General features: G+C 36.9%; 1 protein-coding gene across 1 annotated transcript in view; it reads left to right on the top strand.

Annotated features, from left to right (window-relative positions):
* The first annotated feature begins 1011 nt into the window (after positions 1–1011).
* The window catches only part of ROBO1 (roundabout guidance receptor 1), a 130649-nt gene continuing 104089 nt past the window's right edge, over positions 1012–27571 (top strand). Inside the window, exons 1-2 of the mRNA XM_042867424.1 lie at positions 1012–1047; positions 15706–15863. Coding sequence (XP_042723358.1) covers positions 1044–1047; positions 15706–15863 — 162 coding nt within the window. The 5' untranslated portion in view covers positions 1012–1043. The remainder of the gene's footprint in view (positions 1048–15705; positions 15864–27571) is intronic.

Below are 27571 nucleotides of genomic sequence, written 5' to 3'. Positions count from 1 at the left end.
ATTTCATTTGTATTTATTTCTTTACTTACTACTAGGACTACCGAGCTAAGTGTATTCTGTCTTGGAAAGTATAATTTTAATTACCTGTATGTTTTTCCCTTACTTTTTTTTATTGTCTGAGTTGGTAGTTCTGTGTGCATCAAATGGTATGTAGATTAATTTCACTTCCAGAAGTCTTGAATTATTTATACTGTTTGGTAACAATGTTCATTTCCATTGTTTACAGCTCTAGTGTATTATATAACAGCAATCTTGTTCTGCTATAAGTGTTCTCTCTTGATTAACTCTCTGGATAGTTAGTTAATGGCCTATATCCAAATTATGTATATACAAATCCTGGTTGTTTCCATGAACCTTGCAAAACTTTAGTAAGGTATTTGTTATTTGGGTGTTTTCTCAGATCAGTATATATAAAGTTACCACTTCACTCTTTAAATAAAAGGTTCCTCTGAGAGAAGATCAGGTAGTTTTGTGTGTTGTACAGTTTTACATGTTTAAATAATAAACTCTACATAGACACTGTTCTCACAGTTATACTGAGAATGGAAGCTTGACACAATAATCATCATAAATGTTAATTGCACTGCTTACTTCTAGTAAGCAGTTTACTAGTGAAGCCCCTTTTTCCTTCCTTGCTTAGTATCAAGGGCTCATAGAGTCATAGAATCATACCATCCTAGGGTTGGAAGGGACCTCAAAGATTTATTTCCTACTCCCTGCTGCCATCCTCCAGGTCAAGCTGCCCAGAAACCCATCCAACCTGGCACTGAGCACCTCCAGGGATAGAGCATCCATAGCTTCTCTGGGCAGCTGTGCCAGGGCCTCATCATCCTCTAAGAATTTCTTTCTAAAATGAAACCTAAATTTTCCCTCTGTATGGGAAATGCTGAATCACGGCCTGAACCTTTGATTGATCACCTGTGCTGCTGGAAGGGGTGGAGCCTGGCTCCACCTCTCCTTGACCCATTTAAGAGCTGACTACCAGTGGGGAAGGATCTCTTCAGGAGATCCTCTATTCTGAAGTTTTGTAGAGAGCCTAGGATATGGGTAAGCATTCTGTCTATTCTCTTTTGGTATAATAACTGCTTAGCCAAACTCTCTGGTGTACTTTATAATTTTAACATCTGTACATTCATTGACTATACATCCTCTTTATTTTAAAGCAATTCTACCTTGTCCTTTCATTGTTAGATTATGCAGAAAGTCCGTTTCCCTCCTGCCAACGTGCTCCGTTTAAGTACTAGAAGGACACAATGAAGTCTCCCTGGAGTCTTCTCTTTTTCCAGGCTAAAAAGCCCAAATTTCTCAGTCTTTCTTCACGGGAGAGATGCTTTAGCCCTCTGATCACCTTCACGGCCCTCCTCTAGACCCTCTGCAATAGCTCCACATCTTTCTTGTGCTGGGGGCCCCAGGCCTAGACACAGTACTTCAGATAAAGCCTCTCGAGGCACAGGAAAGAGGGATAATCACCTCCCTCTCCCTGCTGGCCGCCCCTTCTGATGCAACGCACAATACTGTTGGCCTTCTGGGATATGAATATGGACTTTCTGCTCATGTCCAGGATTCCCCAAATCCTTTACAGGGTTGCTCTCAGTGAATTCTGCCAGTTTGTATGCATGCCTGGGATTGCTCTGACCCAAGTGGAAGATCATCACTCTTGGACTTACTGAACCACATTAGATTTTCATAGGCTCTCTTTTCAAGTTTGCCCAGGTTCCTCTGAATGTCATGACTTCCTTCAATCTGAAGATTGACCCTTGGAAGACACCATTCCCTTTTTAGACTAGATCGGTTTATTGTACGTGTTTGTAGTTACCATGATTTCTATAACCTTTTTAAGAGCACAGGATAGACCTTTTTCTCAAGAAATTCTCAACTTATGCGAAGATTTTTGAACTTCTAGGCTGTACTATGCATTTACAGCATTTTCTATACCATGTAATACAGTGTACACATTTTATTTCTGAGATATGTATCTCATATCACTATCTCTAAGGAGGTATGTCTAAGGAGAACAAGAAACACAACAAAGAAATTTTACAGTTTGTATAGGCATTAGGGCTGCCTGTTCAAAAGCATTTTCTACAAGAAATAATGGTAGTGCTTCTACCTGAAAGTTCAATAAATGTTCTCAGTAATCACCAGTGATTGTGAACTACTGAAAGACGCCAGTCAACTTCTTTCAAGCACACAAACAACAAGGAAGCATTTTCTTTAGCAAAGACAATTTTTCATTTTGTTGCACGTTCTCATATGTAAATGACTGTTGTGACTTTAAACACTTTTGTTTGATGTCTTGTATATTCTTATTTCCTGACAAGAGAAGTGACTGTTAGTTTTTTATTTTGGCTGAAATCTATTACATGTATTAAAGAAAACCTATAATGTTAATGTAAAACTTATTTGTCCTTTTTGTCCTCCTGACTGGGCAGGTAGTGTGTAAATACTGACGGTAGGCATGCAGCTCCTCTTCGGGCCCCCCCCCCCTAGAAGTTTACTGGGCATGCGGGAGAGGGGGCATGATGTTGTTCAAGGAAGGCCATGGTGTGGTGGTTGAAAGAAGTGGAGTGAGTAAGGACTGAGACTATTATAATGGATATGAATTATATGAATTATATTTTTTTTTTTTAGTGTCTGGTGCATCTATATTATGTCTCCAGCTAGTTGCAAGTAGTACAATCCAACAGAAGTCTGTAAATAGAGGGAATATTTGGCCTGAGAACTGATACTTAATATGTGGAAATATGAAGGGGGGTTACTGTGGACTCTATTTTGGTTTATTGCTTAACGTCCACTGGAATCTGATGTTCACCTTCTGCTGTTGTTCCATCTGCTATCACCAGTGGTTTTTAGTGTTGTTGTTTTTTGTTTTGTTTTTCCCTCTTAACTCAGATGTTTCTGAGTGAATTGCTGGAAGATATCAATAGCTTTTTATCTTGAAAGCTTTTTGGCTTCACTGGTTCAGCATCCTGTTTCTTATAAGATTATTAGTATTTGCTTCTTAAAACTGTCCTTAAAAATGTATGAGTTCTATTTTTACTCATCTATTGATTACATAGAGTCTCATAATGTTTTTCAAGTTTAGTACGCACACAGAACTTTTTGTGCTTAAATATAGAAAAAAGAACTAGTCCACTCTAATGACTTGAAAATTTAATTATATTGAGAGTTCACAGATTAGTAAACTAATCTCAGTCTCACACCATATCACACTTGCTTTTCATTCCTTTATCTTAATGAAAACATAGTAAACCATAACACCACTAAGAAATTAACCACCCCATATGGGCTGCTTGGGACTGGTGGGAAATGAATTACTGATGTTAATGGGTCTTAGTAGAGTGCATCATCATAGTCCATCATTCAGATTCGTCATGGCTAAGAAATTCAAACATAAGGATTTTTGCTATTTGTACCTCAGCTGAATTTTGATCCAGAATTTTGAATTTTCTCAAGTTTCATTATTAGTAGTTAGAAATTGTCTGAACAAGGAAAGCAAACCAACCAACAAATGAAAAGTCAGTAGTTAGTAGGAAAAAAAGAAAAATATTACTGATAGTTTACCACTGTTTCCTGAGACATTTCTGAACAGTTGTGTATTACAGTTTTTCGTATCATTTAAAGAAAGGTAGAATTATGGTGTTTCTGCCTAGTACAGTCACCACCTTGACTCTTCTTGACTTTCATAGCCATTTCCATCACCTGAATGGTTTTGTATTCAATGCATTTGTAAGTTCATTTTTCACTCAGACTAAGCAAATGTCACAATCATGCACTTTACTTTTACATGTTATTGAGAACTGATGCATTGTATTGCATGCCACAATAACCACAGCAGCCTACTGTGCCTCACAGCATTATGCAGTTGGGTAGCAGTGCATGCCAGCTGCCTTTCTGTAGCTGTTATTAAAGATGTTATCTTTAGCTAGAACGCTGAAGTTACGCAACTTAATGTTCCGTGTCTGTTAAAATATTAATGAAAACACAGGGATGAAAACAATGAATGTGACCCAATATAAAAGGAAGCATTTAATCAAAATTAAAATCTGCACTAATGAAATCTGGTTGTCTTTATGTGCATTTGTGTTCATGCTGAGCATTGCCCTCTGTTTCCTTTTGTTAAGTCCAAGTCAGACTTCTGACTGCTGTTTCACCACATAGGGTGATCCAAAACTTCATGCACTCCTTCCTGACAGCATTAAGGCATACTTTGCTCAACAGGCAATGTTTATCTGATTTTTGCTCAGTAGCATTTATTGCGCATTAAATGCTGACGTATTGATCAACTGGCATGTTGCCTTTGACTATCTCATAGGAACTGAAGGCAGAATAAGAGTCTAAATGCAGAAATGATTTTCTGCATGGTTTTCTTGTCTTTTGCTGTGGTGTATTAATCTCCAAGAGATGCAGTTCAGAGTTCCATCTTGGGAAATTTTGTAACGTCCATTGCCATTTTTCTCTGTTGTAGAGGTATCTGTTATAAAGCTCTAGGTAGAGTTTTACAATATTTGAAGCCTTCAGATCTTTGCCTAAATGAAGACCTGTCAGTATAATTCATGAAGATGTACCTAGAGATTTTTCAAATTTTGAACAATAAAAAAAAAACATGAGTATATGTTATTGAGCCATGCTTCTTTATATAGAGGAAGCAGTATGAATTGTGTCTTAGAATATGTCTGAAAGAAGGCAAACATTTTTCTGTACCATTGGGATTCAACTCAAGGCAGTTAATTGAATTAGATGAAGACCATATTTCTCTCTGACTTCTGTGTAAGGCTGTCTGCCATATTTCCCATAGGTGTTTTCTTGGAATGTTTTCTAAAGCCAGTAAAATTAAGGGAATAGTAATTTGAAAAGTATATCATATTTGGCCCAAATGTAATTTTTTAAAAGTTTACTGTTCTTACTCTTGCTGTTGTCCATTAAAGTCTTCTGGAAAGTAAAGAAATGGGATGATATTACTGTAAAAGTGACACATTCATGCATTTGGACGTACAGAGTATAAATAATCATACTGTATAAATAAGGTATATCTTGCTCTCTAGCAGTTGAAGCAAGTGAGAAAAGATGGGAGTTCTGGTCAGTAGTTACCTTCAAGAGAATGAAGTTGTATACTAACAGTGTAACATTGCAGCAACTTTTTAGAGCGATGAGCTTTGCTACAGTTCTGTGCCAACAAATCCACATGCCATCTCAGATTTAACTGTGGAATATCAATTTCCAGCATATAACAAGGGAAACTTAGCTGCTTGAATATATTAAAGATACTGTATCTTCTCTGTTATAATTTTTTTTTTTTTTTTTTTTTTTTTTCAGCCACTTTAACAGCATAATAGGATTCTTTTCACAGAAAAGAGAGTCCTTCCAAAGAACTTTGATTGCGGTGTGTTTGCGTAGCCAGGAATTTTCCAGCTTAGAAACCATGGGAAGAGAGTCAGTTTTTCAAATCCGAAGCCAGCATAGCTGTGGCAGCATCACCTTTTCAATCAATTTAGTCTGGCTCAATTGGCTAGTGGTATATATCAGAGCTTTAAGTTCTCACTGAAAATGACTTTCACAGAAGCCTGATTGCTTGCTACCTTGCTGTCCTTGCCACCTGTGTTCCTTTATTTTTCTCCCTGGAATCATAAACGATAGAATCATAGAATTCTTGGTGTTGAAAGGGACCTCTGTAGGCAGTCTAATCCAACTCCCCTGCAATGAACAGGGGCATGCACAGCTTGTTGCCCAGGGCCTTATCCAGCCTCACCTTGAGGCCAGGGCATCAACCACATCACTGAGCAACCTGCTCCATTGCCTCGCCACGCTCACTGTATAAGACTTTTCCCTTAAATCTAACCTAAACCTACCCGATTTGAGCTTGAAACCATCTCACGTTGTTCTGTCATCAAAGACCCTGCTAAAGGAGTCTGTCCTCTCTTTCCAGTAGCTCCCCTTTAGATACTGAAAGACTGCTGTCAGATCCCTTTGCAGCCTTCTCTTTTCCAGGCTGAACAGCCTCACTTCTCTCAGCCTGTCCTCATGAAAGAGGTGTTCCATCTCTTGGATTGTTTTTGTGGCCCTCCTCTGGAAGTGCAGGTCTGTGTCTCACCTGTACTGAGGGCTCCACATCTGGATGCAGCACTCCAGGTGAAGCCTCACCAGAGCAGCGTAGATGGGCAGGATCACCTCCATTGACCTGCTGGTCATTCATCTTTTGATGCAGCCCAGGATACAGTTGGCTTTTTGGGCTGCAAGAGTACAGGTCTTTTTTTGGCAGGGTTGTGCTCCATTCTTTCATCCCCCAGCTAGTATTGGTAGTGAGGGTTCCCTCAACCCAGGTGCAAGGCCTTGCATTTGGATTTGTTGAACCTCTTGAGGTTCACCTGGGCCCACTGTTCAAGACTTTCTGTGTCACTCTGGATGACGTCCTGCCCATTTGGTGTGTTGACCATACCCCGCAGCTAGGTATCATACAAAACAAAACAAAAAAAATCACCAGGATACTGGCTATGTTGTGTTGATTCATGCCATCTTACTTAAAATAGAAAACCATTCTGCTTTTGGAATAAGGTTAGATAATTAGTTAAGAAAGACACTGGACTTCTGATATTTTCAGCTTTTTTTCCTCATCTTTTGGTCTTGTTACCTCTTGTATATACCTCTCTATGCTCTAATTTGCAGGTCCAAGACAAGGTCTTGGTACAGCCTGTTAATCTGACTCTTCATTTCCATTATAATATGCTTTAAAGAAAAGCTGGCACAGCTAACAGGTCATTCAAGCTAGACATTAGAAGACATTAGAACCTTGAGTTGGAACATACAGAAGAAAAGCTTTATTTACGGAACACACACATCTTTGCATATAGAGATGTAAACCATTCTTTGCCTAGGCAAATCTAATCTGTGATCTCCCAGAGAGAGTTCTTACGTGAACTGTGTCTAAAACCCACTGGTTTGTATCCATGAGTTTGGAAATCTGCTCTGTTAGTCATTAGAAAAATATTGTCTGTAATGAATATGATTGAAATTATTTCAATTATTTCAAACTATCCCCACCCCCCCCACTCCACCCCCAAAAAACCCTTTACAGTGAATACAATAGAATACAGTACAATAGAATAATAATAGAAAAGAGAAAATAACTGTAATTATTTAGCAGAAGTGAAGGGGAAATGTCTCAGCAATCTATACAAATGAATCTGTTCTTCCACAGGGTAAATTCTGAATTAAAGATAGTAAATGCCTTGTTCTAGATCATAATATGTGGAAGATAATGAGACAAATCACGTTTTGTATACAATCAATCAAGTTAATAATTAGATCCATTCTCCATATCTATTTTCAGTTTTTGATCAACCTGAGGGATGCCTGAGGCACTGCAGATACTTCAGTTTTTAATTAGGATTCCCAGTGCTGCAGTGTGTTCTCTTAGGTTGTCAGTTACTCATCTCACAGGAGTTAAAGTTACAGTTTATATGACTTCTCTGACTTGGCCATTTAATTGATTCCCAACTCATCATCTACTTAATTAACTCTTTCCTCTTCGCATGCTGAGATACCGGTATAGGATGGCAGCTATCTTGCCCAATGGCAATACTTTAGTCCAAGTCTTCAACTACTGAAATAAAATAACAGTAATTGTGTTGGTTTACTTAATACATTTTTGTAACTACCATATATAACTTTCAACCAATGGGTTGAAAAGACTGTATAAAAAAAAAAAAGGCAGTAATTGCAATATATTGAACCATCTGCATTCAATATGCCTGTTGTCGAACACCTCAACATTTAAATGCTTATGCAGTGTAGTGTATTGCTTGATTCACTGCTATATTTGTCATCAGCACCTTCTAAAAGATGTAATCCAGTAGGTGAAGCGCTCCATGAGTTCTTTCTGCATTAATGGATTAGAAGCATGCAGGTGTTATATCAGCTAGCTTGTACAGCTGAATATAATGGGGAGTGACACTTTTTCTGGAGAAAGTAGCTATTAACCTTCAGTATGTATTAAGATGCCATTTTTGTGTTTCTGTATAAAAACTATCAATCAAAAGCATTGCTCTTTGGAGAGAATACATTCTAAAACATCTTAAAGGTTACTGTAATTGGAGCAGTACATTTTGTTAACATTTAAAAAGTGTGATCAAGATTTCAATTCTCTGGGGAGGCTGTTGCTATTTCATAGCTCTAGCACCTGTGTATAATTCAGCTGGTTGTGCATTGGATTGGTGCTCAAAGAGTCTTTATCTGTTTCTTGATTGTGGCAACCATCAGTGATCTTTACTGGTGTCAATAGCCAGGCAGTACTAACAATGTTAATTCTAAATTCTATAATTTATAATGTGTTCTTTCAGGAACTTAATACCCGTCCCTGATGCCGTTAATCTGTTATCACCCTTACAGCAGAATGTGACACTGGATTCAGTAAAGTATTTACTAGATTAGATGTTCAATTAAAAATAAGAAAATGCCTTTGCCTGAAATTCTGCTTCACTATATTGGGTGCATGGAATGAGAGTTTCTTGAACCTCTCTTCCAGTAATTATGGAAATAATTCTACATGCATCATTTGGTCTTTAATTCATGCATTAATTTATTTTCATTTATTCAAATTTATATTGTTGTTTTCTTCTCACATTTCTTCCAAAAAAACTGAGTTATTGGTAGCGCTCATTGTGAGATTCAGGTTGCACATCATGATATAGCTTATAGGTACAAGGCTGTATTTCCCACCATACTGGGAGCTGGGGAAAAAAAAAAAAAAAAAAAAAAAAAAATTGTTAGGTATTTTAAAACGGCTCAGTATTGGAGGAACAGTGATTTTTGGATATCTCTGTTTTCAGGGCAAAGAGTTGCTGTTATCATTAGAAAGATTCTGGTCAATGTTATCAGTACTGATGCATATAAATACGTTTGAGTACTAAGCAAAAAAAAAAAAAAAAAAACTTGATCTTATAATAATTCAGGCTTCAGCAAGGTTTATTAAAGGACAGAGTTCAAAGCAGAGCATGACAACACTGTATGAAGGTTTGGCTTTACTGCAAAACTACTGCAGTCATAGATGCGTGGCTCAAGATTCAAAATGCATCAGTACTGTCATAATGTGAAGTGATGATCATCACTTCTGATCAGTCTTTTTAGTATGAGCAGTCTCTTATACCTGGAAACCTATTTAAAGTGAATTCTCTACTCAAATCAAGGAAGTCCTGTCTCATAGGAAGCGATGACTGTGTGTGAGAGTTCAACTGTGAGGTGCAGTGTTTCAGTAGTTTTGAAGTTTAGAGGAGGCTTAAAGAAGATTAGAGATCTAGATAGTGAACTGATTGCTATCTGCTTGCCTTCAGAAGGCTCTTTAGTCCAAGTGACAAAGGTGTAACAGGATCCAATAGCTGAGGTCAAAATGCTTCAAGGTAGGGATCAGATGGGAAGAGAAAATGATGAAAGAACTGGCCAGGCTGTGAAAGGAAGTGATTCCTTACCTGTCAGGGTCTTGATAAAAGCGTAGACATCTTTAAAAGCATTCAGTACCTTACTGGTATGTGCAATTTCTGCATAAAATCATTGTCTGTATTATGTGAGTTGTTGTAAGATGATCATGATAGTGATTTCTGACTATAGACATGTTTCTGCTGTTCTGTTTTAACGGCTGTGCAATGGGAGATAAAATCAATGGATTACTATCTGCTTTTAATGCCTTCAGAAAGGAAAAGATTTGAATAATGGTTTTCAGTAAATAATATTTTTAACTTCTAAATGATCAAATTTTCTTGATAACATTCGTATAGAATTTATATAGGGTCTAAAATACTCTGGTAACATGGTGATCTTAAATCTGAACATGTGTAGTTTATATTATTTTTTTTAACTGAGGTGCCGTAACACTTTCCTATTACTGGAATTAATGCATTAAAAATAATATTCTGACATCAGTATAAATTTCATGCCAGCACTCTTTAGGAAAAGGTGGTATAGTTCAGGCTAATGCTTAAGTTAGTTGAGGTCTGGTTATTTTCTGAAGCAATACAAGGAATGATTATTTCTTCTACTTATTTTATTTTCACATTCTTTTTCCCCATTTTTGAGGCACAGTCTGCCATGCAAAGAAACGTGAATGATTTTCATGCTAAAAGAGTGATAACTGTTGGTAACATTTTGGGTAAATCTTTCAGTGAGATGCAATGGCTTATTAATCTCTGATCACTTGTCCAACAACCAGCCTGGTGAGATAGCATTATTTGGCAGTGACAATGCAGGAGAGTTAGCAGAAAGCACATCTGGATGATCACAGTAGAATAATAAGAATGGATTCAGGTTTTCTTAAACTGATATGTGACTGCACCCCAAACATCTGCATTTCCCTCTCTTCCTGTATTCACCAGATGACCATGACTGTATTAACTTGGTTGACTGGGAATGCTAAGTATATTTAGATGCATTTCTTTGAACTGCAACCAGTATGAAATGTCTAGCCAGTCTGACTAGTATAGACCTATAATAAAATTTTTCAGGAGATTTTCTTATCTGAAGTTCTTAAATTATACCTTTGTAAAGGAGTACGTGTCCCTAGTATGTGATGGGAATTAGCATACTGCTTAGAAATGCATTTTTTTCACTTGCTGACTAGAACAGTCTGGTTTGTTTCGTTGTTTTTTTTTTTGTGTGTGTGTGTTGTCATGTTTTTCTTTGTCTTCAAACTAGATCACAGTTATTTAATGATAAAATTTAATAGTGTTCACTAAATATTTACAATGTGTATATGTAAAACAATAATCAACCTAGCAGTGAGCTTCAAACGTGTCATATGGATTATTTTTTGTGCAGATCAAATCAAGATTATATACTAGATATATGAACATGCTTCTTACTGAGGTTCTTTACAAGAGGAGAAAGCATCCCATTGGTGTTTGGGTAAATCCCCTGGTACATACTACTTCCTCTCATGATATCCATAGGTGCCTGGTGGCCAAGGTGTGGAAAAAAATAGCAAGTGCAGAAGGAAAACAGTGGCCAGCTGGGAGCATGGTTTGGAACTTGCAATAATAGTTGTACAGATATGAGTGAGCAGTAGTATAAGTGACATGTGGTTGTATATAAATAGAAAATATGCATTTCTTTCCTTCCCTTCATAGTTTCTGTTCCTAAGGCTGACAAGTTTGAACAGTTTCTATAAAGTAGAAACTTGAAATACAGTTACTGTTTCACCCAGTAATGACTCCCTACTCTTTTTCATAGGAGCCAAAGAAAAATTTAGGAAAAAAAATACTGGGTACTGCATTTTGAAAAGCACTGTTTATGGCTTATACTAAAAATAATGCCTCTACTAATGTTGCTTGTCGATAAAAATCTATCCTCAAGTGATTTCTAGTTCCTTTCTGCTCTGGGAAGGATTCTCTAGGGAAAGTGTAATTGCTTTATTGATTGAATAGTACAAGGTTTTAAATAGCTGTATGAGTAGTTGACTTCTATGTGAAGTTACAAAAGTTTCTCTTCAACCTGATTAATTCAGCAAGCAGAGCATGAAAGTGTTTCTGCACAACCACAGAAATTCAGAGGTCACACGACAAGATCACCAAGTCATTCAGTTTTGCAAGACTCATTGCATTGTCCTAGCTGTACAATGGTAGTACTTAAGGTTTGCTATATCGGAGGGGGGGGGGCGGGGAAACAACAAAAAAAAAAAAAAAAAAAAAAAAGAGTAAAATGTTAGAAAACCTTACCCATTATTTTTGTATATGAAGATTTTACACTAAATTGGAAAAACAAAACCACAACCTCACTTTTTATCTGCTTTCATTCCAACTGCATGCATAAAAAGATGCATGTGGTGCAATTTGGCCCTTTGGTGACTAAAGGCATATACTGTACTGAATTACAAAGTACACTTCTAGTGTATCTTTGAAAGGAAATATATTCTCAGTTTACAGTGAGCTTGACTCTGAAGAGGAAAAAATGATTTTTTCTTTTTGTCAGTAAGTGAGGAAAATATATAACTTGTGTAAGATTGCCAAGGCCTGGGGGGGGGGGGGCGAAAACATGAGGAAAAAAAAAAAAGTACCACAAAAAACAGCAAATACGTACTTTACAGCTGCAAAAATAACTGTCTGTGAAGTAATCTCTGGAAGATTACTTTTGGTTAGCATTTCTTTATGTAATGTTAGAGCCAAAAGAAAATCATAAGTGGAAAAAAAAAAAAAAAAAAAAAACATATTTCAATGTGTATATGGCCTGGACCTTTGATGTTCTCCTAAGGCATTCTTTTATGCCTTCGTTAATTTGTGAAAGGTATTCCTTTACAGGCGAGGTACTATGGTTGAAAACCTGATCTAAGAAAAACAAGTGTAGAAATTACTGAAGTAATTTGCTTTTGTTATGCAAGTACTGAACTTCTTTGTTGCTTCAAAGGTGCTAAAAGCCATCTGAGGAGCTATCTGATAGGCTTTCCTTTGAGATTTGAGTCCTCTCAGACTTGAAAAGCACTATGGTTTGTTAAGATCACTTGATCATCTAAAACAAACAAACAGGAAAAAAAAAGTGTCCATACGTTTTATATTTTATATTTCTCTTAACTTTATCTGAGTGTCGCAATCTTCAACAAGAATAGTTTCTTACCCGCGGTCAAACCAACCCTTTTATTGCATTGGAATAAAACTGTTGTGGAGCAAATAAACTTCCTTGCACTTCCGTGCTTAGTTATTGGGAACTGAATATATGGTATTAAGCAACTTCATGCAATTTCAGTTTCAATTTCTTTTATGTTTTTTAGTTTGGAAATGTGGAAAAAAAATACTCCCTTTCTAAAAATGTATTTAATCAAAATGTAACCTTGTTTTTTCAAGATCAGTTGTTGTTTTCAAGAAAAAAAAATCAGTTTTTCTAATCCATAGAAAGAAAATATCCATGTTCCTTGCTTTTTGTAGGGAGAGATGTTTTGTTCTTAAGTGGAGCATGCTTTCTCATGTTTCTGCGAACCAAACAAGAGCTTCATTTTGTTTGTTTTGAATATTTGTTTGAAATGAAGTTTCTAGACTAGATCTATTTGAGACAACATCACATGTTCATCAGACAGCATGGAGATCCTTTCCAACCTAATTTTCTCATAGTTTCTTCATTAAATCCTAACACTCCACTGTATTACTTTATATTGTTAAAGCGGTGGAGCTATTTTATCCCTTACTAGCCTTTTGAAGGGCATCAGTATCTCCTGGTTCCAGGATGTTAAGAAAGTTTAATGTTCAGATTGAAGCCTTTGAAATCTGAGTGTGTCAGAATGGAAGAGGATTGGTAACTTCAAATGATGGATCAGCAGTATACTTCAATCTTCTTGGCGCAAAAGTGTTCTTATATCCAGACATTATATCCTGTTTCTAGAACAGTGGTATAATATTTTGTATTAATTGCTTTTGGTTCCCATCTACATTTCTGTTAGCAGTCTTGAACTTTCCTGTTAAATATTTGTTGTGATTAATCAAGCTATACACATATATCTGTTATTATAGCCATGGAATTATGGGTTATGAGAGCATAAGGTTGGCATATTTGAGGAAAAAAACAATTAAAATAGTCCTCCTGATAGCATTATTTGCCAAAAATCTCCCCAAACAGAGTCAAAGAACTGTAAGTCCTTTGTGCTCCTCAACTTCGTTTTAAATTATGCAGCATTGCAGAAAGTGTGAGATTAACTTGTTCCAAGTGACCCATTGGCCCTTAGGACCCTTCTACAGTATCTGAATGGCATGTAAGATCTTTAAGGGAGAAACAGTTTGATGACAAGGCCACCAACAGGTGCCACCAACCTCCACTTTCAATGCTAAACCAGGCTGCCCAGGGCCCCATCCAACCTGGCCTTGAACACCTTCAAGGATGGGGCATCCACAACCTTTCTGCGCAGCCTGTTCCAGTACCTCACCACTCTCTGGGTAAAGAATTTTCCCCCTGATGTCTGACCTAAATCTCCCCTCCCTCAACTTAAAACCATTTCCCTTCATCCTACACATATCAACCCTTTCAAAGAGTCGATTCCACTCCCCTCTGTAGGCTCCCTTTAGGTACTGAAAGGCTGCAACGAGGTCACCCTGCAGCCTTCTTTTTTCCAGGCTGAACAAGCCCGGCTTCCTCTTCATTGGGGAGGTGCTCCAGTCCCCTGATCATCCTAGTGGCCCTCCTCTGGACCCTCTCCAACAGCTCCCTGTCTTTTTTGTACTGCGGGCTCCACACTTGGACGCAGTATTCCAGATGGGGCCTCACAAGAGCAGAGTAGAGGGGGACAATCACCTCCCTGTCCCTGCTGGCCACCCTTCTTTTGATGGACCCCAGGATACCATTGCCCTCCTTGAGCCGCAAGAGCACACTGTTGGCTCATATATACACATGTACATTGATAGTCATAACTATTGTATTTGTCCTTTTCTCTTAATAATTAGTTTTATCTCAACTCCCAATTTCTGCTTTTTCTTTTTTTTATTTTTAATTCTCTTTCCCATCTCCCTGTCAAGGGAGTAAGTGGGTGAAAGACTGTAGTGCTGAGCCACCTGCTCAGTTAAACCACAACAGCAGCATAGAAGCATCACTAACAACCAAGCCACTCTTTAATAATATATGCCCACGTGTCTGTGGTCAGTGGCTCAGGGGATGTACTCTTTGCTACAGGTTCTCTGCACTATTTAGTGTTAACGCAAAACTGATGTGGATAGCAAGAGTGATGGATAGCTTTGTCAAAATCCTAAGAGTTTTTTGGCAGTAATGTACTTTTTTTCTCACTATGTCCTTTGTTCAGTGCAAATGGTAACAGTAACAGCAGTGGAGAGGTCTAGACTGTTATATTTGTTATAATTTGAGTAATTTATTTTTAGATTAAACCAGTTGTCACTTAGTTGGCAAGGCTTAGGAAGACCATTATTCTGTTAAACTGGGTCTAGATGTAATGGTCTGATGAACACAGTATGATTTCTATTCTTCTAAAACAAATAATAATAATACAGATATAGACAACATTGATAGTAAATGAGTGTATGGTGCTAGAGTTACCTAGGTTTCGCCAAATGAGAAGAAAGAACAAATTTTAGTAACAAAGCCAAAATAAAAATATTTCCCTCTGTGAAAAGATTGAGCTCTTCCAAATGAGGATGTGGTCCTGGATCAGACTGAAGGATGACTCCCATGTATCAGGAAATAATTATCGTTTTGTTTTGTTTTCTCAAAATGAAAGAAGCCAAATTGTGAAGACTAGTTTGGCTAAGGCTGCACTGATGTTTGCCCACTTATAGCGTCTCCCAAGAACTGGAAAGTAACTACGATGTTCAGTTAGCCATAAATTTAGGGTGCAGTTTGTATGGTCAGTGGCCACTCTTTAACCCTAAACCTATGAGTAACTGTCTAACTGAGCACAAGACATTTTGTCTTCTTCAGCTGTGATAGGAGTCCCATATTTTCTCATGAGGCAGAAACTGTCAGGTGAAAGTAAGGCAGCTGTTCCCTGCAGGCGGTCAATCTTATGTCTGTCAGCCTTTTCCTCTGTCAGAGGCAGCTGTATGTGGGTTTTCTCTGTTACAGTTCGGTAGTACTAGAGACAATCCTTAGATGCTAGATGAAATTCATGAACTGAGCTCTTTGTTAGTATAAATAAAAATGACAACAGGGAACATTAAAAACCAAAACCAAAATATTTTGCTGTCCAGCTGGTGTACTGCTGAGTAATTTTTTAATTTATTTTCTTCATTTTTTCAGTTCTACGGGATGACTTCCGACAAAATCCATCAGATGTAATGGTAGCTGTGGGTGAACCTGCTGTGATGGAATGTCAGCCTCCAAGAGGTCACCCAGAACCCACTATATCATGGAAGAAAGATGGGACTCCTCTAGATGACAAAGACGAGAGAATTACAGTAAGTATAAGAAGGGCATTGTGTGAAGAATTTGATGGGTAAGATCAGCTAATCTAAAATTATTAGTCTCTTGATATGTGGGCCATGTTATACTTTCCAGGCTTCGTCCTTCCTTGCCTAAAAGGCAAAGTTAGTTTGCATTCAGCTTTGAATGCATTCTTTAGTCTCTCATGCTACTTTATTGTACACTATGCATTTGTTTGTTAAAAAGGGCCATGCAAAACTTGGGTTCATCTCTTCCTTAGAGAAATTAAACACTTGTGAATATGAAATTCATTATGTCTGTCACTGTCCTATAATTTTCTTCTTTTTTTATCCACTTAAAATTTCTGCAACCTGCATCTGCCTTCTTCAGCAGGAAAGAGGAAGTGCTAAGTGAGATTTTCTTTTGCAATTGTTTTGAAAAGAAACTGTGCAAACGAGCTGTACACTGTATTAGAAAGGATAAGAAAGCTTTTGGGATATTTCTTTACAGAGATGATGGCTTATCCTGTACTCTCAAATTAAGCTATTGTCCCAGTGAAATTGTTGTGTTCATTTGTAGCTGTAGCTTGCTAAATAGTGTACAATTACCCAAGATTATATAAAAAGCAGCTTCTCAAATCACAAAATTATCACTCTTAATTTTTGCTAAGAAAAACAATAAGCTAATGAGCATAAGTGGCTCACAGAAATTATAAGGAAAAGTGGAGTTCAGAAGTCATTTGTATGCTGGCAACTTGGTGGTCCAAAACATCTTTCCATATGGTAAGAAACTATCGTGTGAATTTACATACCATGTAGGATCCTGTTGGTATTTCAAGGATTATTAGTATATAAAACTAGATTGGAGGCATATACAATTTATATACCTCAAAGATACAATCAAATGAGGGAAGTTTTTAATGGAAGAACACTTAAACCACCAGCAACCTAAGTAAAAAATCAGCTTTGTTGCAAATTTAAATTGCCTGTTGCTTTGCTTGCTTTTTGCAAACAAGACAAAGCTTAGGCAGTTTGAACCTCAAGCATATGCGTACATTTAAATTTTAAAGTGCCCCATAGAACCTATACTGATTGCTGGCTATTAATGTAATTCCTCCCATCATGCTTAAAAAGAACTTGCAATTTCCTTTTAAAATTTCCTTCCTACTGTGACAAGTCGATTGATCTGTGATAAGGAGAAGATTTCAGTGCTGCTTTTTCTTCAGGAAGTGCTTTCTTAAGTCACATTGTTCTATTGCTGTCTTGAAGGAATTTCAGGTGTTCCCTATTGAGTACATTCCCTTTGTTATACATTAAAACTGCTCTTCTTCCAGCTGTCAGAACAAAGACATACCCAGAACAAAGGCAGCTGTCACTGATTGGCAACACCACCTGTATTTATGAAAACTGTGCTTATGGTGGAATACAGCCCCTCACTTTGGTTTTGTTTTCTCGTTATTTTACAAAAGTCACCTACCTAGTATTCATTCACAAAGATGTTTTATGGAGTTATGTTGTGTTACCAGTTTCTGCTTCCAAAAACCAAACAAATGAGAATGAGTTTTGATGTAGGTGTAGAAATACACATTTCACATGCTGAAATGAATGTTTGTATTCAGAGGTGTAAAATAACAGTGCTGAAACAGCTAATTCAACTGCATTATTCTATGTCCTATATGCCTGGCAGTTTCTTAAACAGCACTTTGAATATCATGCCTGCTTTCTCACAAGCAAGAGAGTGAAGCTACATTGTAATGCAGATTTACATTGACTTACAGCTGCAGCAGGATCTTCCCAAGCGGATAAATGTACCTCTCAACAGCTTTGCTGTGACCATCTGTATTACCTTGCAAGGGTCTGGGAGACAAGGGGAGAATGGGACCTGGAATAGAGAATGTGCTGAAAGACAGATGGGCAAGAAGTATTCATTTTGAAAACTGCTTTAGAATTACTGAATTTCTCTTATCGCATTTTGAATTATTTCCATTTGTGTTTAAAAGCACAAACATAAAGAATTAAAACAGTACAAAAATTGAAGAATCAATTTGGTGGATTTTGGATAGACTTCTTTTTTTATATGAGATAGATCAACCTTGTTTTTCTTTTTGCAAAATTATTTTTATTATTATTATTATTTAAATGCATATATTTAAAGTTAACTCCAATATTAATTAAAATTTATGCTAAAGCTCTCAGTGACATCAATAAGAATAAATTTTAGGTAATATAGCTTGCAGGCACTACCTTCCTCTATTTTTTAAGCCATGAAATTACCAGATCAGGAAATGTCAAAATGTATATTTTGATGTTCAATATATATGTAATAACAGCATCCGTACAGTCAATGAAAATGCTTATTGTGGCTCCACTTTGAAAGGATTTCTAGCTGCTTTCATTCTTAACGGTTTGTTGATTCTTGACTCAATGTCATTTTAAGAAGTGTGTAGAGCTGTTTAAAGCATTTAATTTTAATGCATTTTTGTCTGAAAAGGAATTTAAAATAAACATTAAGATTATACTTCTTAGGTATAGTGAGTGATGTTTGGCACCTCTTTTCTGATTCGTATCTGTACTTTCTTCAAGAATGTGTCCATGCCATGCAGCAACCCTTCTTTTAACTTAGGGAGGCTTTTCATTCTCATCTGAAATGGCAGTGTTCATCTTTGCATCAGCAGAACTGGGCTTTACAGGCTGAATGGTAAGGGTGCTGGAGAATCAGAGGTGGTAGCTAGGCTCCTGACAGAGATCTTGAAGCTAGAGATTTAAATAAATAGCAGTTAAATAAGATCCAAGTTAAGGCACAGCTTCCTTTGGAATGCAATAAAAAGAAAATATTATTTTGTCCTGGTGAGGTTAAGGAAATTGATATGTTTATGTAGGTGAGATAATAAAAATCAAAGTGCTCTTTGCATATTTTTGGTCCATTTGTAGGGCAAATAAATGTGCTATGAAAAGAAATAAATTTATATGTCTTTCAGGGTATAAGCAGTAGTGAGTGGAACAATTATGAAATGAAAGTATGGGTCTGGGCACAGCTATCTGTGTTAGACTGTAGAAACAGACATCATCTTAGAGCACAGCTCTCCCAGTAGTGCTCTTTTTTTTACTTGAAGTTGTACTCTGTACATGTTGTTCATTCTACACGTGTCTGCTGGATGAATCTGATGAAGAATCATCATCCAAAATTTGTTTCTCTTTGCTCTCGAATATGTTATCTATAAGCAGATTTATCAATGCAGCATAGCTAAACATAATTTTTCCTATGTGTATCTTTCATACTGCATTATGAAAGCGTATGTTTGATATGTCTAATGCTTCTATGTTCGTTGCAAAAGAAGGAGGAATGACAGTCTTGCATGTGAAGCAAATGCTTATCTTTAACTTAATTTGTTGAATTGAAAAACGATTATTGTGAGGCCAGAGCACAATTAGTGAGATTCTGTTCTCATCAGACTAATTTTTCTCGTGGGATCATTGTGGAATGAAGAACCTCTCCTACTACAGATAGCAAAAAAAAAAAAAAACCACTTCAGTGAAGTCCATTAAGTATCTTTAATTTCTCATTGTAAACAACTTAAAAATCAGATGTGATTTCTCAATTTTAAGATATTTCATCTGTACTAGGACCGGGAGCTGAGATACTATGGAGAAAGAAAATGTAAGGTCTTGACTACAAATAATGCAGAAGAGAACTCACCGAGTTATGGAAATTCCTCAGCCTGTTTCTAACCCTTACTGTTGTTCATGCACTTGGAATTATTGTCTTGACAGATCAAATTCATATTGAATTCCTTGGAGCAAAGATCAAGGCCAGGGCCAGGAGCAGGCTTACCCCAGCAGTCTAGCCAACTTCTTTACATGGCAGCCCAGTTTCATAGTCACGTGTTTCAGGCACTTACCTTGGAGCTGAAAGCTATGAATTTACATTGCTGTAGGTTAAAGAGGAGGAAGTGGAGTCAATCTTCTAATTTCTGCTGACGTTTCTAATCACAGGGTTTGGTCTTTCCCACTGTGTTTTGTCTAGATAGAGTTGGCAGGAGCATCAGTGGCTGTGTGAGTAAGGACTCACTTAGGCATTCAAGATATTGCAGTATTTAAGGGTTAGTTGTAAGCTTGAGTAAAGTACCTCTAGTTAGCCTCCATTCCCTTTTCAGCCTTCCTGTTGTACCCTAAATCCCTTCACTACTTTTCAAATGGTGTCCTCACTGCTTTCCTACCATGTACTGCTAAAATGAAATTACCACCTCATTCCCCATCTGTTTCCTCCATCTCACAACCAGCTGTAGTATTTACCTAGCCTTTCTCTCCCACATGTCTAGCCACATTCTGACGTCTGATTAATGCGAACTGCTTGCATCAAGGTAATAACTTTGATGTCAGATAAGCAAAATGTCTTGCTCTACACTGGAATGTAAAGGGACTCTTCCTTTGCTATGCAGTTAAATTAAATTGCTGGTGTGCTGTGATTAGTGCAGTGTTGTCTACCTGCTGTCTACCTTTGCTCAGAGCCTCTCTTAAGGAACTTCCTTGCAGTTCTAGCTTTATGAATCTGAATGCAACTGCTTGTGTACAAAATGCTGACATCAGTAATCTAACCAAGATGGCAGGGCCTTTGAGCATGTCTTCAGGCAAGACATGGCAATAATTATGGACTTTAAGGAGTATAAAGCATTTAAAGAGGAGGTTGTGGTTCTCTCATCTAGACAGGGAAGCCTTCTTGGTTCTCTGTCTCAATTTGTCTCGTATGTTATTAGCAATGTCTGCTTAATTAACTAAACCTCAAAAAATCACAATGCAGTCAGAAGGCCTATAATTATCAATACTTTCCCAGTGAGAGAATGTGTTGCTTAAGCTCCAGATCAAGTTGATGGTTGTGCAAGAGTTGAAGGTCAGAGTTTCACAGCTTCTTCTTTTCTTGCTACATGACTAGCCCATGCTTCAGGAGGCTTCTTAGTTGTTCACATGTTGGAGGGTGATGGGAGGAAAGAGATATGTATACTGAAAATGAAATTTTAATAGCTAAAATCTTTTACTTACACGTGAAAAGGAAGGCTGGTAGCTAAAAAAGAAATCCTTTGTAATTGAATACAAAAAGCAAAGCTCTTGCAATCACAGTGCCGAACCAAAGTTTTATTGCAATTTCCCTCTTTTTCATATTAACTCTTATCTATCATTTATCCTGAATCATCCTCTTTTGATTTTTGAAAGAAAAACCTTCCGAAGCCATTTATCTTTCCTTGTTCAGGATTCCTAGCTTTTAAGATCAAAGTATAGGATGAATAATGCATACAGATTTTCATTCCTTTTGTGTGTGGCTTTCTTGTGACAATTTTGAATGACTTACCTTCTTATTTTAGATGTTGTAACTAGAATTCTTACCCTGGCCATTAAATAGTACATCAAAAATACAAAATATTTATTCTCTTGCAAAATGCTATTTTTAAACAAGTAAGTCAAGAAATTGTTTCCTACAAAACATTAAAAAAAAAAAAAATTAAGCCTATGATCATTTTCTGTGACAGGAAAACCTCTTCAAAACTGCTATCTGCAGAAAAACGGTTTATTTATTTGACCCATTTATTTTGTTAATGAATTGTCAAGAAGACTTGACTCATGCTTCTTCCTGTAGACCATTCACAACCTCTTTGAGCTTTAACAAGTTTAAAACAAGATAGGTGATCTCAATGTGATCTCAGTCAGAAAAAGAAGGAAGTAATGGAAGAAATTACTATACGTGTAATTTAAAGAAGAAAAGAGAAAGTATTGGAGGGAATAGTGGAAAACGCAAAAACTAATTCTGTATTTATCTAAAGGGGCCTTTGCTTCTAAAGATGAATTGTAATGGGAAGAACTGCAAAGGAGAGATAAATCAAGGAAAAGGAAACAAAACCTGATTGAGTTTGTTGCTGTGCGCTGTTCAGGAATAACAATCTTAACTGCTTAAAAAAAGTTTTATTCCTGAAACAAATCATACAGTTATTGTGCCACACTCTTAATTAGTTCAAGATGTTCATCCTAATTTATTTTTTCTCAATTTCTTTTTTTCTGGCCTCTCTCCTTTTCATTAATTTCTTAATCTCTAGTCTTTAAACATCTTGGTCTCCCAGATTACATATTTTAGAAATGTAGCAAAGAAATGTAAATTTCTGTAGATGTAATGCCTACTTTATAGGTTAACACAGTCTGTCCTGTGGAGACCTGCATGAAAGATCATGGCCTGGGCATGCAGCACACAAAGCAGTGTGTGTAGGGGGAGCAGCAGCTAACTCCAGTTAAGTGTTTTATTTCATTTTAATTGTTTTTCTTTTGGGAGGCAGATTAAAGGGCAGGCAGCAATTTCCTATTTCTTACTAACCCTTGTGGGTTCCCAATATGTATTTGTTGTCTCCCAGCAATTTCCTTTCTTTCCAGTACCTTTTCTTCATTCTGTCTCTTGTTTTTACTTCCTAAGAGGGTTGGCTTCTGCTCTACCTATCTTTTTCCTTCTGCTGATCTCTGCAATGGTGGCTTCCACAAGGATCAAGAGTTGTTTTTATTAATGATTTATACTTCTTCTGCTATTAATATTGCTTCCTCTGGCAACACAATTGGAGCTGCTATGAGTTAACTTGGCGCCCAAAGGGGAAAAAATGCGAAAGATTGTGAAAAAGAATTTGAAACCACATAGCTATCCCAGAGGATGATGAGAACGTTTCTAAATCCTGCTTTTTTTTTTTTTTTGCTTTTAATTTTTCCAGAATGTGACAATTGTTTTTCTGTGCTCAAGCTTAAAGCCCTGTTTCAGAGTCCCTGTTGCTCTTGTTGGACACTCTCTACTCTTCAATGTCTGTAACACTCACTATCATTGAAAATATATCTTCTGGATAGTCTTCCTTATTTCCTGTGCTAACCTTGCTAGATGTCATAACCATGCCAGTTGTCATGCATTTTTATCTGGATGACTTTCTTGCCTTCCTCCTCAATTCTACCTGCATGTTTGTTTTCACCGTCAATGTGTCTAAACCTCTGGAGTTTCCAAATCTGCACAACCATTGTGAAGACCAAGGTTTCTTCACCTTTGAGTCTTCTGCTACACACCCATTTCACAAGACTTTTTTTTTTGTGGTGGTGTTGTTGTTATCACTGGGATATCTGAACTCTTTCCAGTGGTACATTTATGACTAGCATTTGTTGGATCGTTTTGAGTGTTCTTATGTGTGCTTTTTAACTGAGTCCAAAAAAACATTGTTCTTCAGATGACCTATCTCTTCTTGTAAGACTGTAAAAATCTCACTAATCCTAGTAGCCTAACTACTACTCAAGAATGAACAACTTACTGATAAAGAAGAAGGTAAAAATATTTTAAAACAAACTTTTTTGTATTCCTTGTTGTCTTCCTCCACACTTTTTAGTTTAGATTATATACCTAATCATACTCCCCTCTTATTTTGGACTGTCCTTTTAAATGAAAACTCTTTGCCTCCATCACACTCACAGTAGTTTCTAACTCTGATCACAACTGGGAATAGTGACAGCTTGCATTTCTACAGGCATGGAAGTGAGCATGGATTGAAAATCCCAACCTTTTACAAGATTCTGTCCTCACAGCATTTTGCAGGTTTGCCATTTTAAAGAGCACAGCTATGCAGACTTTGTCAGGCAGATGTGAGCTCATTCAGTTCGCTCTTTGAATTGACCAGAAGCCATATGGCAGCGGTTAATGTGGCGCCGAGCCTGAGCTAATAAGCCCTGCTGAGAGACAGGCTAGATCACTCAGGCACGGTATTGTACTAATATGGCCACACAGCTTCTGTTGTGCTGAGAATAAGGGCAAAAGAGCTTGCATTGGCTTGAGGTCCCCACATGCCAAGCCAAAGCAAATGGCCTGAAAACATGCATGTGGACACTGTCTTACTTCTCTACAGCTCCTGTGAGTCAATGCTCCAGATACTTCTTTGGAGAATGAGCTGCCTTCTCCATTAGCACAGGGTGTTTTCTGCAAGAAAACAATGAGAAAATGACAGTTTGCAAGTTAGTCTAAAGTGTTTTGAGTCATATTTAATGTCACAATATGTTCTTATTGGCTAAAATGAATAATTGCTAACCCTGTACCTTCAGTGTTTTGATGCTGAATAAAGTGTAGGACATGATAAACCATGCATTGGTTCACACTTATTGGAATATGTTTTAGAAGAATCTACACTGAAGAATCTAGAGGAAAGGGCTAATGAACCACTCAGTGGGCACTGGTAGAGAATAACCAAAGCATTGCTCCTGTTCAGTAGAAATCTCCAAAAGGAAGTGTTGGTCTGTGGAAACAGTGGGAAGGGCAGGAGAAACAATATGCGGCACAGAGGGATGGCCGAGAATGTGCTGGGTATCATAGTGATGAGATTTGCATTTAGGACAAAACTGACCTCCTCTCATCCCAAAGGCATTCCTTATAAAAGTATAATTTGCTGAGCAAGGTTATGAGACTTAGAAACTGTGTTCATGTGATCTGAAATTACTGGAATTTAAACTTATCATAATTTAGCATTAGGCTAAAAGTTTGATCATTAAGTTACTGCCATTTTTAATCATGTTATTGTTGATTATACTGTCAGATTTTTTTCTCCCTGTAGCTAAGGGTATCTGTCCCTTCCACTTTTCTCACAACTTTCAAAAATGCTCCTTTGCATCAGTGATATACATTGCATCAACTGTTTTATTTTTATTCTCACTGCTTAAAATGTCAAGCATGCATAACTATGGTTTCCCTTATTGTTTCATCCTGCAGTAATAAAAAGTACTCATTTAATGTGAAACAAGTATGTATTTTGCTCTACTCTATTTTACAATGATTTCTACTGAAGAAAGTTGTCTTGCAAATATTCTGTAGACTTAAAGGAATTAGAAAACTCCTCACTGAGTCAAAATTCTCCACAGATTTCTTTTGTTCCTAGTCATGAACTGATGACCTAGATAGTAAAAGAAAATAAATGCTGGCAGCAAATATGGTATTTGTTAGAAATTTGAGTTTTGAGCCTTCCACAGTGCTAGACATTAGACTATCAGAATTTTCTTGTAAAATGGTTTATTGAGAGTTTTGAGCCTCTGGAATATGAATGATATGAATGGAGTCTGGGTAGCTTCTCCTCTTTTTGTTGTTTTTGTTTTTGTTTTTGTTTTTGTTTTTAAAAAAAAAAAAAAAACCACACAGGTGGCTGTTATCTTAGACTAGGTTACTTGAGCTTTCCAGAGCATGTAAGACTTTATGATTTGAGCAGTTAAGAGCAAAGGTGGTTTATGCTGAGAAAGTATATCCTTTGTTTTGTTTGGCTGATACTCTAGTGGGTTGTTTTTGTTGTTTTTGTTGTTTTTTCTCTTGTGGGGAATGGGATAAGGGAGATGAAGAAAGGATGTGGGAGGGAAATTATTTCTTCATTCATTTTATTCTCTTAATGAAAAAGAAACATTTTTGTTTGGTTAGGTTCTTTAAGCAGTCAGGAAAGGAGATTATATTATGCACAGTAAAGATGAGGACTGGGTTTAGAAATTTGACTCTTCTCTCCCCCTCTTCTCATCAGCTGTGTGGAAATGCTAAATGTAGCGGGGACTGATTCCTAACAATGTCAAAAACAGTGAGAAACAAAACAATATTTGAAATACCAAACATTTAGAACCTTCTTTGAGTATGTTACACCAGACACTAGATCTCATTCTGGGAAGTCTGTACGCAGGCTGTACAGTCACGAAACGTACTCAGAAGAAAGTTCAGTCCATTGTTCATGGGATAGATCATCTCTTTGTATCAAATATTTAAAAAAAAAAAAAAAAAAAGTAGGAAGTGTCTGTGTTTCTAGTTCTTTCATGCTGATTCCTGGACCTGTGAGCCTTTTGCTTTATTTTTTTACTGTATTTATATTTACTTTATACTTGTATACAGAATTATTACCTTTTGTATAGCGTGGAAGACCTTTAACAGCCAAGTATCCAACAGAACTCAATGCGTAATTTGTGGTAAGTCTGTCTCAGCGAAGTGAATCGATCCAACTCCTCACTTTCAGTGTTTAAAAAAAAAGCACTGAAACCCACTTGGTTTAGAGGAGGGGAAAGTACATTTTTGTTCTTGTAAGTCTCTAGTGGACCTTATAAATTTGATTGTTCTTGGCACTTTTGATACTCCTAGTTGCTTGCACACCACAGCAACCACATGTTGTCACTTAAAATCTAAATATCGGGTAACTGCTAACTGAAACTTTATTGTATATCATGCTTTTTTTAAGAATTAGTTTTGTAAAATAAGAATGACACTAACTCTAAAAGCATGTTTAATAAAACCTCAACAGCCTATGTGCTGAGTTTGCACATATTATGTTCTCATAATCAAAAGAAAAATGTAGAATAAAAATAGTAGACAAGAATAGTGCCCATTTTTGGAGCCTTGAACAGATGTAAGTGATTAGAGCTTCTTATTTGGTTTGCTTTGATTTTTTTTTTTTGTCTACTTTTTGAAAGTTCTGTCAACTTCATTTTTTCTCATTTCACTATGTTTGGATAGTTTTGCCTTACTGAATTTCCTGTGATGCTTCTGGTTAAATTAAAAGTATAGTCCAAATCTCAGCACTTCAAAAATAATAATTTTTCAGTTCTTGGGTTTCCTCAACCAAACAGAGTACTTCTCTCTCTCTGGGTAATAATATACTCACAATTTCTAACTGCCAAGTTCAGATAGTCCCACACTGTTGCACTAACATAAACTTTGTAGGGTATTATTCCAGACTCCTGTGTAATATTGTGCAGGTCAGAGCCTAACAAGAAACCCATGACTTTCTTTCCTTATCTAGAGAGAGCTAGAGAAAAATTGTTGCTAATACTATGCATCCTGCGCTTAGGTCAGTGATACAATTGATCTTTATTTTTTCTCCTATCTAACAGGAACCTACTTGGCAAATAGCACAGGAAGATTGATCTTTTTTTTTTTTTTTTTTTTTAACATGGATGTGCAGGTGGTTAGCTGTATTGAATCTAGTTATTGTCAATTTTCCAAATGGTTATACCATTCAGAGTACTGAAGTTTTCAAAGTGAAATACAATGACATGATAGGTTGGGCTTCCCTCCCTCATCACACTGACTGCAGACCCCGCAGATATTGCTCTGCCAATTCATTTAGAGTCATTTGGCTCTCATGGCTACTCTAAAGTCTGGTGTTCAGTTTGAGTTTCTCTTGGAGCAAGACCTGACACAAATCCGAAAGGAAAAAGTTTACCTGTTAGGAGTATGATGTTGTTACCTCAGAATCTGCAAGTACCCAATTGAAGCTATTTTACGGTTTGTGGTAGGTATTCCAAATTCGAGGAATGAATGTTTCTCTCTGGCAGGTCTGTATTTTGAATAGAGTTAAAGATAAGCTGTCTATATCATGAAACAATGCATTCATTACTACATTGTTTTTTAAGGAGAATTGTGAATATTTTCCTACTGAGAAAATTGTTTTACAGTAAGGGAAAGATTGCCTTGAGGTACAAAGACTGCAAGCTAAGCAGAGCAGATTGCTGTGCTGCTGGAATCTTCCTGTGAGATTTTGGGCAAGCTGTGAAATTATTCAGTACTTCTTGTTCAGCATTTCATGAGTTGTGAAACTGAATTCATTCATACATGTAAAGCAGCCTGACGGTATAACCACAAAGTTGTGTTGTGCCACTTGGCCAAAGTGCAAAGTATTAACACATCCTAAATCTTTTTTTTTTTTTTTTTTTTTTTTTTTTTTTTTTTTTTTTTA

This window comes from Lagopus leucura, unplaced genomic scaffold (genome assembly GCF_019238085.1).
Source record: "Lagopus leucura isolate 7727_CA_CO unplaced genomic scaffold, USGS_WTPT01 Super-Scaffold_100001, whole genome shotgun sequence".
Taxonomy (NCBI): Eukaryota; Metazoa; Chordata; class Aves; order Galliformes; family Phasianidae; genus Lagopus; species Lagopus leucura.
Note: the sequence above shows the minus strand (reverse complement) of the source record. Positions and strands in the feature narration are given on the sequence as shown.